At 41.3% G+C, this 18,617-nt stretch overlaps 1 protein-coding gene across 8 annotated transcripts in view; it reads left to right on the forward strand.

Annotated features, from left to right (window-relative positions):
• GRIA4 (glutamate ionotropic receptor AMPA type subunit 4) overlaps positions 1–18,617 on the forward strand; it is a 485,393-nt gene that overhangs the window by 333,921 nt on the left and 132,855 nt on the right. For all 8 annotated transcript variants that reach the window (XR_012241473.1, XM_073613116.1, XM_073613115.1 and 5 more), the window contains exon 5: positions 810–863. Coding sequence is in view for 7 of the 8 variants with exons in the window: in XM_073613116.1 (XP_073469217.1) it covers positions 810–863 (54 nt within the window). In the remaining variant the exon portion in view is untranslated. The remainder of the gene's footprint in view (positions 1–809; positions 864–18,617) is intronic.

Below are 18,617 nucleotides of genomic sequence, written 5' to 3' on the forward strand. Positions count from 1 at the left end.
CTTCTCCCCATTTAAGCTCTGGAGCAAATTCCCTAGCAGAGTGCATCTGTACTTGCAAAGTGCACCGTCTATTTGCCTTTAGTAAAATCACCCCCATGTATTTCATTGCTTTATGATTTCTACAAAAATATGGAACTGATCATGCTATCCCATTGCTACATGTATGGCTAAGGCAGTTGGTGTAAGTTGTAGTTTTGGCATGGACATTTTAGGGTTGATTTACCAAAGTCAAATTGACTGTTCACTTTGCAGAGTTCAGTTGCCCTCTGCAAGCGCAGTTGCTCCAGAGCTTAGTAAATAAGGTAAGGCTTCACTTTGCAAAGACTACCCAATCACGTGCAAGGAAAATAAAAAATAAAAACAGCATTTTTGCTTGCACATGATTGGATGATGAAAGTCAGCAGCCAAAGTCAGCTTGTGACTTGACTTGCTAGTAATTACACAGAAATGAAAACATTCAATTCTCTAGTTGTTCCATTTATGGATTGGTGGTTTTTGCCACTGTGAGATCTTCAAGTAGAAGCTTGATTTATATGATGTTTTTTATAGAAGGGAGTTTTCTAACCAGACTCCTCCTTTTAACTTCTTTTGATATGTTCTTATGTCTTTTCAACATTATTTGTACACTGTAAAATGAAGTGAAATACAACCAAACATATATAACATGAAATGCATACTAAACATACATATATCATTGTGGTAAATATTTGGATTATACATTTTGTCAATATTTGTAAAGTATATTGATTGTGACAATTACTATTATGTTTTTAATTGTTTAATTATATTTTGTCTCCTTTTTTGTGCAGATTGTGAGTGTTGGAAAACATGTAAAAGGCTATCATTACATTATTGCAAACCTGGTAAGTACTTGTTCTCATTAATTTTGACTTATTTGCATTTTCCTATTGCAGCAATGGGGTAAAATCAGTGGAAAATAAAAGTAGCGCATTCATTTGGTCTTCACTCATCATGCATCTCATTAAATTCTAATCAAAAGAGCATTTATCATCTCCATTATACATCATTTTACATTCAAATAGTGTGCAGCAATTCCATGTTAAAGGCCTACTTATCTCCGGAAATCTAACACCTGCTGAAGTATGTTATGTTATGTTTATTTTTGGTAAATACGAGGTGCAGAATTTAACATGCTATATTAATTAGTCAGTTCACCCAAAAGAGATATTTTTGCTTTAGGCAGAGTTTGTTGAGCTGAGTCAGTCCCTAGGTTCTTACATACCTTGGATACTCCAACAGTGAGATCTCCTTGCCATAACTCTGTTTATGATCAGTGAGTTTTTGTGGCCCTAAAAATTTAAAAATCAAAATAGGTATCTAACAACATCCTTATAGCAATCGGTCATTTTAAAAATAATTACCTGTAGGTTTTTTTCTTAGTTTGTACAAGTTAGGCTCTCTTATGGAATTTTAAGTATATATAAAGCCTCTTGTAGTTATTCTGGGTAGAGTAAGGAACAGTTAAAACCTCCTGTATGATTTCATTTTTGCACTCTGTGTCCTTTTGGGTGATTTGCCATCACTTCCTGTCTTGTACTTAGTGGTAAGTGAGAGAAAAGCTCTCAAAGTGAGGCCAATGCCTTCTTTTTTTTAATCTAGGAATTTCAATCAGAAAGTTTATTGAACAAACTTTAAAGCAGAAGTACACCCAAAGCTCATTTGGCTTTACTTCTCCTGTGGATCACAGGAGTGCAGTGCGTTCTGGACTCCTGTGACCTGTTTTCAGCAGACAGCCAGCTGAGGCCCGCTGTCATCTGATGTCACAGAGATAGGCCAGCTCAGCCTATCAGCGAGCCGCTGAGAGGCTGCTCCCGCCCCCTCCACAGCCCAGCGCTCCTGTGAGCATGGGGGGCAGAGCAGAGAGTCATCAGTCATCAGCTCTCTGCTCACGGAGGTGTGAGAACCAAGTGATTGGCAGTGTTTGATCGCTCGGTTCTCAGTGTTAGAGCCGGCTGGGGACAGATACAGCATGGGACTGATGCTGCATCCACCTAGATTCTCAAAAAAAATTCCAATACTTCTCTTTTAACAAATTTCAGAATATTTGCATTACAACGAAAATATAGATCAAAGTGTCCCAAGAGAGACATACTGTGCATTGTGTCAGCAATACAAACATTAGGTACCTGCACATCCCAGCTGAGGCATGCCTAGCAAGACATGGTCCCATCTTAAGAAATCCACTCAATAAAACAGAAATTATGGATACCATAATACACTGGGTTCTTAATACCCAAAGAAAAGAAGACATATTAGTAACAACCATTAATCCAGCAACCTGTCCATAACCAAATCTACCAGTGCCAGGCCTGGCATCGCCAGCTATCCATCCCAGTCTCTGTCAAATTTGGTCGGACAGCCCCTGTGTTGGTAAATAATCTTCTTATACCGAAGAGTGGTACCTATGTGGGTAACCCACTCCTGCAGGGATGGAGGGGAAGTGCTTTTCCAGGGTAAGCACTTTCCATGCCTGGAAGAGGGCTCTAGAGGCCGCCTCTTTAACAAAGGCATCAGGTATTACATCATCCAAAATGCCAAGCACACGTTGCAATGATGTGGACCAAATCCCTTTGATCCCTACTACGTTTAGGACATATCCAGTCTACCAACGAGCCCATTTTATGCAATTTAAGAGGTGTGTAGTGAACCCTGAGCAGTATATATAGCTGAGAAAGTCACTGAGCTACATTTAACCACTTCACTACCCGCGTATTGTAATATGACGTCCACAGATGGGATCTCCCATCCTGGGTGGACGTCATATGACGGCCTGGGCTTCCCGGCCCTCTAGAGGGCGCATGCGCCCACCGCGTTGCTCGGGACCCGGTGTGTGTGCCCGGTGGCCGCGATGTCCGCCTGGCACCCGCGATGTCCGCCGGGCACCCACGATTGCCCGTTAACCGGGCCGGACCGTCGATCTGTGTGTGTAAACACACAGATCCACGTCCTGTCAGTGGAGAGGAGACCGATCTGTGTTCCCAGTACAGAGGAACACTGATCGGTCTCCTCCCCTTGTACGTCCCCGCCCCCTACAGTTAGAATCATTCCCTAGGAAACATATTTAACCCCTTGTGTCCCCCTAGTGATTAACCCCTTCACTGCCTGTCACATTTATACAGTAATCCATGCAATTTTATAGCACGGATCGCTGTATAAATGTGAATGGTCCCAAAAATGTGTCAAAAGTGTCCATTGTGTCCGCCATAATGTCGCAGTTATGAAAAAAAATCGCGATCGCCGCTATTACTAGTAAAAAACATAAATACATTTTTTTTTTAAAATGCCATAAATCTATCCTGTATTTTGTAGACGCTATAACTTTTGCGCAAACCAATCAATATACGCTTATTGCGATTTTTTTTTACCAAAAATATGTAGAAGAATACGTATCGGCCGAAACTGAGGAAAAATTTTTTTTTTTTTTTTTTTTAAATTGGGATATTTATTATAGTAAAAAGTAAAAAAATATTGTGTTTTTTTCAAAATTGTCGCTCTTCTTTTGTTTATAGCGCAAAAAATAAAAACCGCAGAGATGATCAAATACCACCAAAAGAAAGCTCGATTTGTGGGGAAAAAAGGACGTCAATTTTGTTTGGGTACAACGTCGCACGACCGCGCAATTGTCGTTCAAAATGCGACAGCGCTGAAAACTAAAAATTGGTCTGGGAAGGAAGGGGGTGAAAATGCCCTGTATTGAACCGGTTAAAGAACTGGAGCAAACCACTTCCAGAGCTATCTCCCACTGGTAACCTATCAACTTCCCCATATCTGACACCCACTGAACTCATGCCCTACAAGGGTACTCCTCCAAATACATTGTGAGGAGCTGCGAATAGCAGCTAGAAATAAAGCCCTTTAAGGCAGTAGCCTGTTGCATCTTGGTAAATAACGGGGTGGGGGAAAAACAAAAATCATCCTTAAAGTGTTGGGACACCACAGCATGCTGCAATTGCAAGTAATAAAAGTACATCTGCTGGGGAAGACCATTATTTAGCTTGCAAGGTAGGAAACAGCAAGAGGTTACCCCTATCAAAAACATGTCTTTCGTAACACCATAGACCTACCACTTGGCAGCATATTAAAGTTTAAACAGTTCAGGGTGAGAACGATTATGTCAGAGTACTGTAGCAAGTAAATCCCACAACTCCCTGCAGCTGTTTGGCCTGTTGCAAGGTCAATGCCTTCTTAAACAGTTGTCAATGGAACAGGTGTCCTCATTGGAAGATTTTCCCTCTGTTCCAGTTCTGGTGAAATGTAAAAGTTGGATTTTCCCTCATTTTCAGCCCCAGTTAAAACAGCTACAAAGAGGAATAGAGAGAGTGAATCTCCCTAGCGGGGACACAGACAGCTACATTCTGGCAGGAGTTTTGATTTCTCACCATTCCATTTAAAACCAAGGGAAAAAAATTGACGTTAGATACGTTCATAATTTGAGAGCTTAAAAACTAGTTTTAAAGTGGAATTTAAGTCTGGACAATGGAGTTTTTTTGGCAGATAGACATGCAAAACATCCAAAAAAATCTTCCCTGGTTCTGAAAAATAAAAGGGAATTTAGTCATAAAAATGGGTAATATCCTAATCAAAATATAAGCCCTTCGGGGATGCGGATATCCAACTTAAAAATCAAATATACCTCCCTTTTACAAAAGATGGAGAAATGATCCTCACCACGAACGGGATGATCAATTTTTTCAACATTCTGGACCCTTAGTGATTGTTTGTTGTGATCATGAAACTGATTGAAATGTCTGGCCAAGTTAGTATTTTTTTTAATCCCTATGTTTGAAAAGGGAGGAGAAAGGCATATTGGATTTGGAAGTTGGACACCTGCATCCCCAAGGGCTTGAATTTTGAATGGGATATTACCCATTATTATGAGTAAATTGCCTTTTTTTTATCACTCTGTTTTCCTAGATAAGTGGTGGGGGAGCTTAAAGATAACTTTGTTTCAAGCCATTCTTCTATATACTCTATGTCTTTACGTGTAATCTTGTCAGTTTGACTCTCATATGAAGATTACTTTATACATTATTCATATATATTATTGTATTAGAGTGCACTCTTGTAGGGAGTCCATTTATCCCAGTTTAGGTGGTGTTTTTATGTTTGTTAATAAAAAAAATCAATGCAAGTTTTTAAAGGATTTTTATGGACTCCATATCCTGTGCTTTTTGGAGGATTTTTCTTTTTCTTTTTGAGCTGCTTTTAGGGCTTATTCCCTTTTTGGATGCATATTCATTTTTATTATTTTTTTCATTGTTCGCCATCACTGGCCTTTTAATGCCAATATTTATCCTCTGTATGCTTTGGCGTTTTTTGACATTATATATTTTCTTTTTGCATTTGCACATCAGCTTTTCATGCTCTGTCATCCCAGTGTATGGCTAATGTTCACCTGATACCTATTTTGATTAATTAAATGGCAGCTGATAATGCATTTATTTCCTCCCTATGCATGGGATCTTTATCCCCATGACTAAGCTCCGTGGGAGTAGTGAAACACATTGGGGGTGTGGCCTGGTTGGAGCCCCGGGCTGAAGCTGTCATACACCTTCTTACAGGGGTTTTGCAGAGATGTGCAACTTCCAGGACTTTTCCCTTTTTCATTAGATGTAAAAAAATAGAGCCATATGTTGGGAATAAATCCTGTGCACATGCGCAGGAGTTATATCATCAGTAGTCTCGTATTGGCCAAAGAGGAGGGACACTCTGCTTGAAAGAAATGGTGGGAAGACAGAGAGATGGCAAGGGAGGGGGGAGCTCTTGTCATAATGGGGATGGGCTCTTGCCATAATTTGCAAGTATGCTGTGCATATTTGTACATTATGACACAAGCCGCCCAGACCCAGCTGGTGTAAAGTTCTGCTTTAAGCTTCAAAAAGAAAGACTTGTGACTCCTCTTTGCTTTCCCTTTCATTTTTTTTTTTTATCCCAAGTAAGGTCCTAAATCATCTATTAGTGTAATGAGCAAGGAGTGAGAGCACCACCAAAAGATTACAATGCACTCACCAAATCCATTATCTCAGAATTACCAACAGGTCAAAAAGCACCTGTGAAACAAATATTTCAGATCTCCAGAAATATCCTCCACAGGTAAGCTGACCTAGGGGATATCATAGTTACATAGTTACATAGTTTGTTCTTTAGTGGCATCCACATGAACAGAATTCCCAAAGTAGGATTTAAAAAAATAACTGAATAGTGCAAATAACATCTTTATAACAAAATCCAAAAATTAAAATAGCTCACTTCTAGCACCAGGTATGGCATCTGACATCACAGGCTCTAAGCTCTGCCCAACACTAGCTAAAACGGCATTATTCTCCTGATGATGCCCTTTTGGGTAAAGTATGTTTAGTGGAGCTTAGAGCCTGTGACCTCTGATACCATACCTGGTGCTAGTTGTGAGCAATTTTATGGGTCCATGCACACTTGACTTAAAAAATGTGGCGTGGCTTTTACAAGAGGTTTTGCATCTTACTGTAAAAGCAGCTCATGTTATCCTTTGTGTCCATGCACATTAGGACATTTAGAGGCATAATTTAAGATCAGCGTACAGAGGCAGAAAAAAATCCTTCTGGTTCGCATTTTTGGGAAGAGTCTTCTAGCAGAAACAAAACACTAAACGCCTGTACAAAAATACTCTACATGAGTGTTTTTTTCTGCTAAAAGAACTGGAATTTTTTTAAAGACCAGTGTGCATGGACCATAAAAAGACTGCATATAGTATCTTTATGTTAAAAACAGTGGAGCTTAGAGCCTGCGATATCTGTCACCATACCTAGTGCTAGTTGTGTGCAATTTAAACTTTTGGATTGCATGGTTTTAATAAGAAACATGTCATTTGCACTATTCATTCATTGTATTTTTATTTTTTTTTATCCTACTGTGGGAGTCCTGTTTATGTGGATGCCACTAAAGAACAGAGAATATCATCTGTGGAGTGAACTGAAACTGGTTTCCCAACCTCTTAGTATTTCTGACTTCAATGGATCTGCTGAGCCCATTGGAATACTTTGGTGGTGGTCTCACTCTCGTTCATTTGGCGATTTGGGCTGTTGACAAGATTGGCAGAGCACAGCCGGCAGAAAATATACTTGACAGTTGGACTGTATATAGTCTTTTCAAGCTGCCTGCAAAGTACTTACCTCTTGAAATAGCAGAAGAGCCTGTTTTCTTGTGTTTACTATATTAAAGCCCCCATAAAGTAGTTCCTATTTTTTTTTTTTTTTGCTGTCTTTAACTTCAGAGACACATACAACAATAATAATCATTTTAGATTTTTTGAAAAGTGGCATAATGCTTTAATACGCTAGTTTTGTTTTTGTGGACTGTTTTCATCTTTCTACTTTCCTTCTGCTAGGTCTATAAAATGATGACATGATTAATCTCAGCGAGAATTTATTTTATGATAACAGTCTCTTAAAAACATTTACCCTCTCTGTCTCACTTTTGACCTTCAGTCAGGCAGCAGTTTAATAAAACGGACAACGACATTCAGAATTCGGCTTTATGCTAGTGTGGTGGGCTATTACTAATAAAAATGATCCATCCCTCGTGTTAATGCAAATGCTTTGCATTCCAAATGCTCACTTTTCTAAATAAGTGTGAAGTGCAGAAAAGATAAAGCTGATCTGTCAGAATAATAGGTCTGGTTATTTTTAGAGTGTTTCATTTTTTGTTGAGACCTTGATTGCTTTATTTCAGAATCTGAGACTAATTATGTGGAGAGGCAAATATGTAGAATAATTAGAATTGCAGATCCAGTGTTTTCAAGTAAAATATCATTTTCTTTGCTTTATCTAGATGTAATAAATTAAGATACTTATTCTGCCTTTTAGACATGTCTGTTTTTAAAAGAGCACCATCACTCTAAATTCATTATTTTGGAATGAATGGCAGAACGATGAAAACTCTACTGTGTGTATAGGAGATTTCCCCCCACCCTTGGTGTAGCAATGACAGTGGGACATTGTTGTGGCTAAGCTACTTGTGTCAGCCCCCTGTTAGCTTTCAATGTGGGCCTGTCTATTGAGTGCTGGGGGCTCCCCTTGTACATCTTTGTATGATTTGATGCTAATTGTGAAGCTACCTTGAAGCTGTCTGCTTGCCTGTTAAATAGTAAAGAGTTGATGACAAAGTTATATCAAGTTAAATGTTTTTAACAGTTTCAAAGTGTGAGAACCAAGTTATTCTTGTTCTTAATTTAGAGTTTAGTGTGAACTGATGAGAAGCAGATGACACACATGAGTGATGTGAGCTTGATAATCTGTAGCAGCCAGGAAAGAGGAGCCAACTAAACGGTATAGCACATGAAATGTTATGCCTATTTTCTGAGGAGGAAGCTCCTCCTTTGGTGGATAGAGCTGTGGCCAAAGCGATATCATTGAAGGATGCTTCATTGAGCGTTAGACCCAGAAAAGGGACTAGGAAGCTCTGTAGACTTCAGAAGAGCTTGTGAGTCTTAGTGGATAGGCATGGACCAAGGACCCTTCACTTCCTAGAAGTTGCACTTGTTACAGTTGCGTACCAACAGACAATCGTCCCCAAGTGTTGTGTTACAAAAGTCACACGGTGGGTCTGTTAACAGTGTTCATGGGAGTAAATGGTTTTCCAGGCTTGCCAACACATATTGCAAATTAATGCTTAGTGGCCCCCGCTCAGGCTAACAGGGTTTGATGAATTGGATGCCGCTGACTAGTGAGGGTGCAGGCTAGGGAAAAGATTATCCTGACCCAAAGCACGCTGTAGAAATAGGAAGAGATAGCCTGGCTGCCGCACACCTTGCCTGGCCTGAGTGGTTAGCAAGTAAGCGCAGCCTCAGCTCGATTCATTCAAGCCATGCCCCCAACATGTTTTGCCCCGGCCTCAGGGCTTAATCATGGAGGTCATGGAATCCATTATTAAGCCCCAGGGATGAAACATGTTGGGGGCATGGCTTGGATAAATCGAGCTGAGGCTTACTTGCTAACCACTCCATCCAGGCGAGGTGTGCGGCAGCTGGGCTATCTCTTCCTATTTCTCCAACATACTGCAAATACAATAAATTTAACCACCTGACCACATCGTACCTACATGAGCTTGTTGGACAACCCATTCCAAAACAATGAAAGTGCCCACTGTCACCAAAACAGAAGGTGATCAGAGATCCAGAGTGGTCACCAGAACAAGTGGCAAGGGCAAATCTTCTAAGGGGACACCTATTCTGGTGACAGTTGTCGAAAAAGTGGAATTTCTCTATCTTTGTAGAGATTGTTGTGTCTTTGGGAGAAGAAGTGAATGGAAATAAATCAAAAATAGCAAAAGACTATTACCCTTCCTTACTCCACAAAAAAAAAACAGAAATAAAAAGTTTTGAATAGTCATATACTTTAAGCTAAATTGAGTGGAATTTTAAATTTGTTCACTATTGCAGTATTTAACCACTTGCCCACTGGGCACGTTCACCCCCTTCCTGCCTAGGCCAATTGTCAGCTTTCAGCTCTGTCACACTTTGAATAACAATTGTGCGGTCATGCAACACTGTACCCAGATTAAATTTTTATAATTATTTTCTCACAAATAGAGATTTCTTTTGGTGGTATTTAATCACTGTTGGGTTTGATATTTTTTACAAAAAAAATGAAAAAAGACTGAAAATGTTGAAAAAATAAAAGTTTTTTCTTAGGTTCTGTCAGTAAATTTTGTAAATAAGTATTTTTTCTCCTTCACTGATGTGTGCTGATGAGGCAGCACTGATGGGCACTGATAGGCTGCACTAATGAGGCGGCACTGAAGGCCATTGATGAGGTGGCACTAATATGCCACACTGATGGGCCCTGATAGGTGGCACTGATGGGCACCGATAGGTGGCACTGATGGGCACTGATAGGCAGCACTGGGGGTTAATGATAGGTGGCATGGATAGGCGGCACTGATGGGTGGCACTGATGGGCAGCACTGATGAGCAGGCACTAATGGGCACTGAAAGGCAGCACTGACTGGCATCACTAATGGACACTGATTTGTGTCACTGATGGACACTGATTGGTGTCACTGATGGGCACTGATTTGTGTCGCTGATGGGCACTGCTGGGGCTATACTGTAATCAGGGCACTGATTACAGTATATAATACACAATAATACACAAGCTTCATGTATTCTAGTAAAGTTAGTCTGTAAACTAAGGTCTGTTTTGTTAGTTTATAGCAGTAGCTTGTTATTTTATAAACTTACAGCAGGCCGTGGCCATCTTAAGTGTGGGCATCTGAAGCCAGACTGTATTTCTTCCTGGATCTCATCCTTGCAGATCTCGCACATGCTCAGTGCAGCACAAACAGTGTAATAGGTTTCAGGACAGGTTTCCATAGCAACAGCAGTGTCAGAGGAAGTTGCCTCCCCTTCCCAGAAGGCATTGCAAACAGGAAATGATGCGATGGGCCACGGCCAGGGAGGAGGAAGTGAAAAATTAATATAGTAGATATACAGTAGGTGCTGAGAAAAAAAAATTAAAAAATATCCAATTCGTTTACAGTGCACAGTTTAGTGAGGGATGCTGAAGAGTTGTAAAAGTGGGTAGAACTCCACTTTAAGTCGTGATTTTGTAAGGTTTTGTATTGTTCTCTTCTTTTTCTCTTTCTTAGTTCATCTCTAACTTGTTTCAGTTCTACAGTCAGCATCTATTCTATATTAAAGGCCTGGAGGTGATCCTTCTGTTCACCTAAAGGTCTTACATACAGATTGTCTGAGACTCCTGAGCTGCATCAGGAGGTTTTGCTTTGCCATCATAAACACCGTCTTGTCCTTGTCACCTTAAGTGCTTTTTCTCTCAACCTACATATGTGTGGGCTTTCCGAGCTGCTTAATGCCATTTTCACAATTTTTACCACTGAATGTCATCCTCTAACCGAGGAAAAACAAATACATTTCTATAGGTAATTTAGAGCGTTGGCACTATCCAGCAAAAATCCTTGAACTGCTTAGAGGCCCAGTTGCAAGCGTCAATAAAATTCCAATGCCCTTATGGCATGTTTTGCTTTGCAGATTTATAATAAATCACATTAACTGTTGCAGCCAAACATACAATCTTTATTTAAAGCAGTTACACTAAATCATAAGAATATAAAGATTGCATGAGAATCGTATGTTTTAGTAACTTGAACCATTTCATAGGAGGGCTGTTTTTTCATTGCATGTATAAAGCTATGACGTTAGCAAATGTAGAACTGGATATGCAGAGGGAAAATAAATTAGCAAAAGGCAGCCAACTGGCCGCAATAGAATTTACTACCTACTTACCTTAAAATTTGAATGAACTATAACTTTATTCTTTTGAACAAGCTGATCACTTTTTCTTGATTTCTTATAGTGTATCTAGGGCCAAACATTTTTTTTTAGTTATTTAGAACAAATGGCCCCTAATGGGTGAGATATTCCCAGAAAGCACAATCCAATTTACAAGACAAAATGTATCCCTTTAATTATTAAAATTCATAACAATGTTACAAATATTACAGATAACATACATTTTAAATGTCTATTGAGTTATTTGTAATATTTGTTACATTGTGATGAAATGTAATAATTTAAAGGAGAAGTACAGCCAAAGCTTGTTTGGCTGTACTTCTCCTGTGGATCACAGGAGTACAGTTTGTTCTGCACTCCTGTGACCTGTTTTCAGCAGACAGTGGGCAGAAGCCCGCTGTCGGTTGATGTCACAGAGCCAGTCCAGGCGCGGGCAAGATCGCGACAATGAAGATGGGTTCCACTCACATGCCTGGACCAGCACTTGGCTCAGACTCTCAGCAAGCCTCTGAGAGGCTGAGCCGGCCCCTCCCGCCCCCTCCATAGCCCAGCGCGGGGGGCAGAGCAGAGAGAGGTGCTTGACAGTCAGCAGCTCTCAGCTCAGGGAGCTGTGAAAAACGAGCGATCAGCGGTGTTTGATTGCTCGGTTCTCAGTGTTAGAGCCGGTGGGGGACAGATGCAGCATCGGACTGATGCTGCATCCACCCAGGTAAGTATGCTTTATAAAAAATATATATTCCCATACTTCTCTTTTACGGGATACAGTTTTTTCAAGCTGGATTGCCCTTTCTGGAAATATCTCACCTATTAGGAGTCTTTTGTTCTACATAATTTGTTTGGTTTCTTACTGTGAGATTTTTTTTTTTTTATGTATTTTGTTTTTGAAATGCATTGTGAAAATGTTATATCCCAATGTTAGATTGATATATGTATTTTTTTAGTTTTTTTGGGGGGTGCTGACTTGGTTTTTGGGTTCGGTAGGATTAAAACCTGTTAGATTAAAAAAAATGGACTACACTTACATTTTACATTAGAAAGACAGCAGATATGTTTACCTGGAGTTTTATGCCATTTTAAAATAAATTTGTCCCCTTGCAAAAACTTTTTTTTCCAAAAGCACTGACTCTGATGCAAGACTGTGATATTTGAGTTAGCAACTGCTGGGCTCTGGCAATAAGCTGAGCAACCCCTGCAGGGGTCTGCAAACAGACTGGGTTTTACCACACTACATCAGGAACCCTACTGCCAAAGTTAATTTGAACACAGAAGACCAAATGCCATGATCAAGTTCTCTCACAGAAGGATATCTTATATAACTGAGTATTCCTATGCTGGGGACTTTCAGAATTTGTATACTTATGCTGCAAGGGTAGTTCACAATACAGGAAGGCTTTCCACTGGGGTTTGTCAAAAATTCAGGAGTCCTATGACCAGGATTGATCATGCCATCAGACAAAAACCTAAGAAATTTGTTTCATATGTACTATTTACAGCCATTAGATGGGGCACTAGGTTGACATGTTTTCTGCATATTGGTTTACTATGTCTTTTTTTTTAATCTTGTGCAGAAGAGATAGAATATACACATCCCAGAGCAAAACAGGTGTTGTGTTTAAAAACTGCAGATATCAACATCATCACAATTATGCTCTTTGTCCTGCGCATTTTCCACCTTCCTTCACTGGGTGCTTTGTTGTCAATTAGCTTTGGATAGTGTGGTGCACTGGATGATGATTTTTTGTTTATAGGACCACCGGCCCATAGACCACGTACCCGACCCATAGACTGCGCCCCCAGTCCATAGACCGCGCACCCAGCCCATAGACCGCGCCCTCGAACCATAGATGAAGGGGTGGATATTAAGCAGGAAGGGGTGGGGAAAATTTATATGGGGGGTGCCCGATTTTAGTCTTGCCTAGGGCAGCACAAAACCAAAATACACCACTGTCTGTACTGCCTATAGGAGAAATAAAGTAGAATGGCTAATGACCAGTGAAAGGGGGGGTGCATGGGTGGCCATCGGGGTTGGCCGGCGTGGGTTTGTCCAGTCGGTATGGGAGAGACTTGTCATCTGCACTGCCCATCGCCTCACTTCATAGTGCGCCACTCGGCTCAGCCTCAGTGCCCCTGCATTGCTGAAAGGCAGCCAATGGCTGTGCAGCAATATCGATTTCTGAAATTCTAGCCAATGAGGCTGTAGCAATGTTCCTGCTGCCTGGACCACTAAACTCTACTTCAGTGCGGTGAACTCATCCCCTTGAATTGCACTGGTAAACCAATACTTCCAAGAGTGTCATTCTCCTGAAACCCCCAAAGTTCTGATTTCTCCCGCCGGACTCCACATCACCCCTGTTTCTCATAATGTTGGCCATACATTAGTCATTTTTGAAACTAAAGTTCATGCTTTTGTACGAAAATTCTTATCAATACATTTGATGACATGATAAATGCTGTTTGAATGTACTCCCAGAAACATTTGCTTTTAACATTCGATTTTGGAGTGAATGGACTTTCCCTAAGAAAAAACACATTCATTGTTAGAAATTGTTTAACTTGAGAATAAATTCCCATGCTGCTCCTTCAAATTTTCCTACACTGCAGTTGGAAACAAACCGACTTAAACCCATTAACAATTAGGAAATCAAACAAACATTCTTTAAATTAAAATGTTTTTAAAAATTCAACTAGTGTATGGCCAGCTTTATAAGTGGAGGTCAGAGGGAAGAACTGGTGAGAGCTATGGAGTCACTTTAAAAAAAAAAACAATTTAAACTACTCCAGCTAAGCTGGCCTCATACAGACTGATATAGACACATCTACATGAATACTATTTAATTTGTGGACAAGCTTGCTGGCCTGCTATCTAATGATACAATGCCAATTCTGTATTTATCAGTGGTCTACATGAGCTGAATATGATGCCAATCAATAACAATCTCTTTATCTGAATACTTTACAGACATTGATCACATACATAAATATTAGCTGTCTTGATTTTTAGACCAGGAATGATTTTTACAAAATAGACAGCGACCCCGACCTATAGACCACGCGCCCGGCCTGTAGACCGTGCGCCAAGCCCGTAGACCGCACACTCTGGATGAAGTCCAGGGCCAAATTTTTGTCCCAGTCCAGCCCAGGACAAGACCATCAGGGAGCAACAATGGCTCACTGTACCAAGAAGTGAACATGCACATAAATGTAGCACTCTCTAGCTAGTGTGCTAGTTGTATATAGTTTAGTTGTTAGTGTAGGTAAATTGGCTTGGCTGGGAGCCAGGCCTGGGCTAAATCTGGGTAAGGGTTGTGACTCAGGGAGGCTGGATGACTCATCTGACGGCTCTTCTGGTGCCTCCCCCTGTTTCTGGAACTTTGGAGAACCTTTCAGATGTAGTGGGTGGAAGCTTGGAGGGGCTGCCATGCATATTTCTGAGGGCCTCCGTCAACCCCAAACAAATGGTCTGGCAGGGGGCAGACTCACCTTATAAATAGACATGAATCATGCCAGCAGGGGCAGTCGGGTGGAAGATGGAGTGCTAAGGAGGTTGGTGGAGGCCCTTGCAGGGCGCTCCCTAGTCTGGGGGGGAGGGTGGCCCTCATCCTGTCTGGGACGGCACTCCATGTCCCCGTGCTGTCCATGGTTTGCTTGGACAGAATGCCATGTCTATGCTCTGTCAGCAATTGTCAGCTGTCAACAATTGGCGCTGCAGGAGTGGCCTCTCCCTCTTGAGATATTCAGGTCTTTTTTTCGATACTGGATCACGTCGGACATGAATTGTTGACATCCAGTTCATTGAGTGACTGGATAGATGTGTTGCCAGATCCAGGGATCTTTAGGTGTTTGTAGTGGAACCAGTTATCTCTGACATAGGTCTGCTCTCTCCTTTGCAGTTCTTCCATATCTGCATTCGCAGGATCTGGGTGAAAGAACTTTGGGGTTTTTCATCACACCAGCTTGCCCCAGGGGAACATGATATTATAGTGTTCCACCCTTCCATAAGTTCGCTGGCTTGTACAGCAGGGCTGTTGAAGCCAGAGAGTTGAAGGATGGGGGAGTGCCTGATGCAGTCAGCCCCATGCCTTTTAGAGCTAGGTAGGCTGCTTCAGGGAAGATTTACCACAGGTCCAGGAATTCATATGTGGCATGGCGTGAGGCTAGAAAGCTAATCCTCACAAATTTTTTGGGCGACAGATTTTTGGTTTTCTCCAGTTGGAGTGGATACAAATCTGTCCTTAAATATGATCAAGAGGCAGTTTTTGGCCTTGGCAGTCCTATTTCTAAGACTGATCACTTCTTATTCTTTAGGGCAGTCATGTCCAAAGTCTGGCCAATTGCGGCCCACGTTCCGATTTAATGCGGCCCCATTGGTAATTTGGATATGTATATCTTTTGTGGCCCCAAACAAATCCACGAGCGGCCACAAAAGATATGTACTGTGTTTATCGTTCTGGCAGCCTTGGAGGAGACAGAGAGGGGGCCGGACGAGTGCCGTCAGATTACATACAGGAGAATCTCCTGTTTACTCATCGGCCTCTGTAATAGGAAGTCCAGTCTCCTGCGCTGGCATTGCATTGGACAACTGTTCTGTCTATCATAGGAGGCGGGACTTTGTATTAAAGAGGCTGCCAAGTAAACAGGAGATTCTCCTGTATGTAATCTGTTGGCACTCGCCCCGCCCCCTCCCTGTCCCCTCCGAGGCTGCAAATGGGCATTGATCAGGCTGCTCTGATGGCAATGGTGAGGCTGCATTCATGGCAATGGTGAGGCTGCATTCATGGCACTTGTGAAGCTGCATTCATGGCAATGGTGAGGCTGCATTCATGGCAATGGTGAGACTGCAGATGGGCACTGATTAGGCAGCATTGATGGGAACCGACCCTTATTTTGCTTCACAGTTCGTTATTTAACATTTAAGTCTTCTCTGAAACTTCTCTCTTAAATTGAAGGTGCGTGTTATATGCTGATAAATATGGCATATAACATCCTTAGACTTTTCACCACACACAGCCAAAAAATGCAAGAGAGTTCTTATTGGACAGTGTATTAGTTAATTTGCATTTAATTTTTTTTTAATTTTAATTTAATTTTATTGGTTCAAAGAATGTCAGGCAAAATGGTCAGCCCTCACGCATGTTTACATGTTTTTTTAAATCTGGCCCTCTTTGAAAAAAGTTTGGATACCCCTGCCTTAGGGCAAATTTTTTGTTCACGGGATCACGCATATGGCACCTTTTTTCAGTGGGACCCCAATTTGTTGGCTATTACTTTGCCAAAAAGAAGGTCAGAATTAGTGGCTCTTTCATGCAAGGAGTCATTTTCAGGTGCTCCACTGGGTCCAGGGGATTCTTTAACCACTTCAATACCACGGACGTCATATGACGTCCTGGGCTTTGAGCGGGTATATCTGAATGATGCCTGTAGTTACAGACATCATTCAGATATTGCCGGTTTCAGCCGGCGAATCTCTACACCATAGGAACGATCATAGCGGCCGTTCCGGATGTAGATCATAGAGATTTCCGGCGGACCAGATGGTCCCCGGAGTCTCTATGATCGTCGGAGGCCGGGCGCGATGTTATGACGTCACGCCCGGCCTCTCCATTCAAAAAAACGGCGCCGCTTCGGCTGGGTTTTTTTTTTTTTTTTTATTTCAGGCTTCCCAGCCTAGTGGTGAGATATGGGGTCTTATTGACCCCATATCTCACTGTTAAGAGCACCTGACATGTCATATTGCTATTACAAGGGATGTTTACATTTTTTTTTTTTTTTCAAAAAAGTGTCAAAATAAAAAAATAAAATATAATTAACAATAAAAAAAAAAACATTTTTTTTAAAGCGCCGCTGTCCCCGTGTGCTCGCACGCAGAAGCGAACGCATACGTAAGCCCCGCCCACATATGAAAACGGTGTTCAAACCATACATGTGAGGAATCGCCGCGAAAGTTGGAGCGAGAGCAATAATTTTGGCCCTAGACCTCCTCTGTAACTCAAAACATGTAACCAGTAAAAAAATTTCAAGCGTCGCCTATGGGGATTTTTTGGCCCGGTATTGAAGCAGTTAACCTCAGCCATCAGTCTTGCTGAAGGTGCTTCTTCTTTCCATCTGAACCACATTGTTGTTTTATCTTCTATTTTTCCCAGGCCCAGTCGCTGGGAAACCAGGCCCTTCACTCATTGCAGGTGGTTCGGGCTGTCAAGATGTATTTGAGTATTTCGCTTTTTTGGTCCTTCCTAAGGACCAGGGAAGGGCCAGGCCATTTCCAAGCCAGCAATTCTTGTTGGTTTCATCAGCTTACTTCTCAAGCCCTTTAGTTGGAAAAGAAAGACTCCACCGTTTCCGGTGACAGTACATTCTACCAGGAGTGTTGGTGCCTCTTGAACCAGCCATCATCTATAAGGCTGCAGCTTGGCCTTTTACCAGATGTAAGAGCTGCTGAGAATACTGCATTTGGTTGCAGTGTTTTTGTAGGCTGTATAGATCGTAGACTGTATAGATTCTTTTTGTCCTTTCAGTGGTGGCTGTGCCTTCATGGACATTGCATTGGGACATCCTAGGTAGTCATGATTTATAGCTGGCTCTGTGTCCCGTGATGTACGATAAAGAAAACTGGATTTTTGTACTTGCCTGTAAAATCAGTTTCTTGGAGTACATCACAGAACACCGAGATTCCTCCCCACTTTGTAGTGGTTCATTGCTTGCTACAAAACTGAGGTACTTCTTGTATGGGAGGAGTTTAGGGGAGAACTGCCTGTCTTTTTTTGCCAGTGCCCAATCACCTGTAGGTAGTGCATAACCCGGGTAGTCATGACTTTTAGCTTGCTTTGTGTCGCATGATGTACTCCAAGAAAGCAATTTTACAGGTAAGTACAAAAATACAGTTTTTTGCAAAGGGTTTTATTTTACTACTTTTTTGGTGTAATTATTGTATGCGGACAGACAAATTGTATCTCACAGTATATGCCTGTGATGCGTGTTGACACACGCAGGCTATAATGTACATATGCTGAATTTATTATCACTATTTACTACAGAATGTTTGCCCTAGTGTATACTCTTGTATCTGAATATAAGCCAGCTACAGTAAGCAGCGGCATACCTGAAATAGAAATGTGATCTTTCTTGATTGTATTTTGGTATACTTGACTGCTCTTAGCTGTTATAGAGTGCATCTAATAAAGAAACAAAACTGCATGAAGTAAATACTGATATCACTAGAATAAAGTGAAAAGATAAAATACATAGCACACACTGTTCTAGGAGTATCGAAGGCTGCACATGCAGATGTTACTCAGGTCTCCAATATTAAATACCT

Source organism: Aquarana catesbeiana, linkage group LG02, assembly GCF_042186555.1.
Source record: "Aquarana catesbeiana isolate 2022-GZ linkage group LG02, ASM4218655v1, whole genome shotgun sequence".
Taxonomy (NCBI): Eukaryota; Metazoa; Chordata; class Amphibia; order Anura; family Ranidae; genus Aquarana; species Aquarana catesbeiana.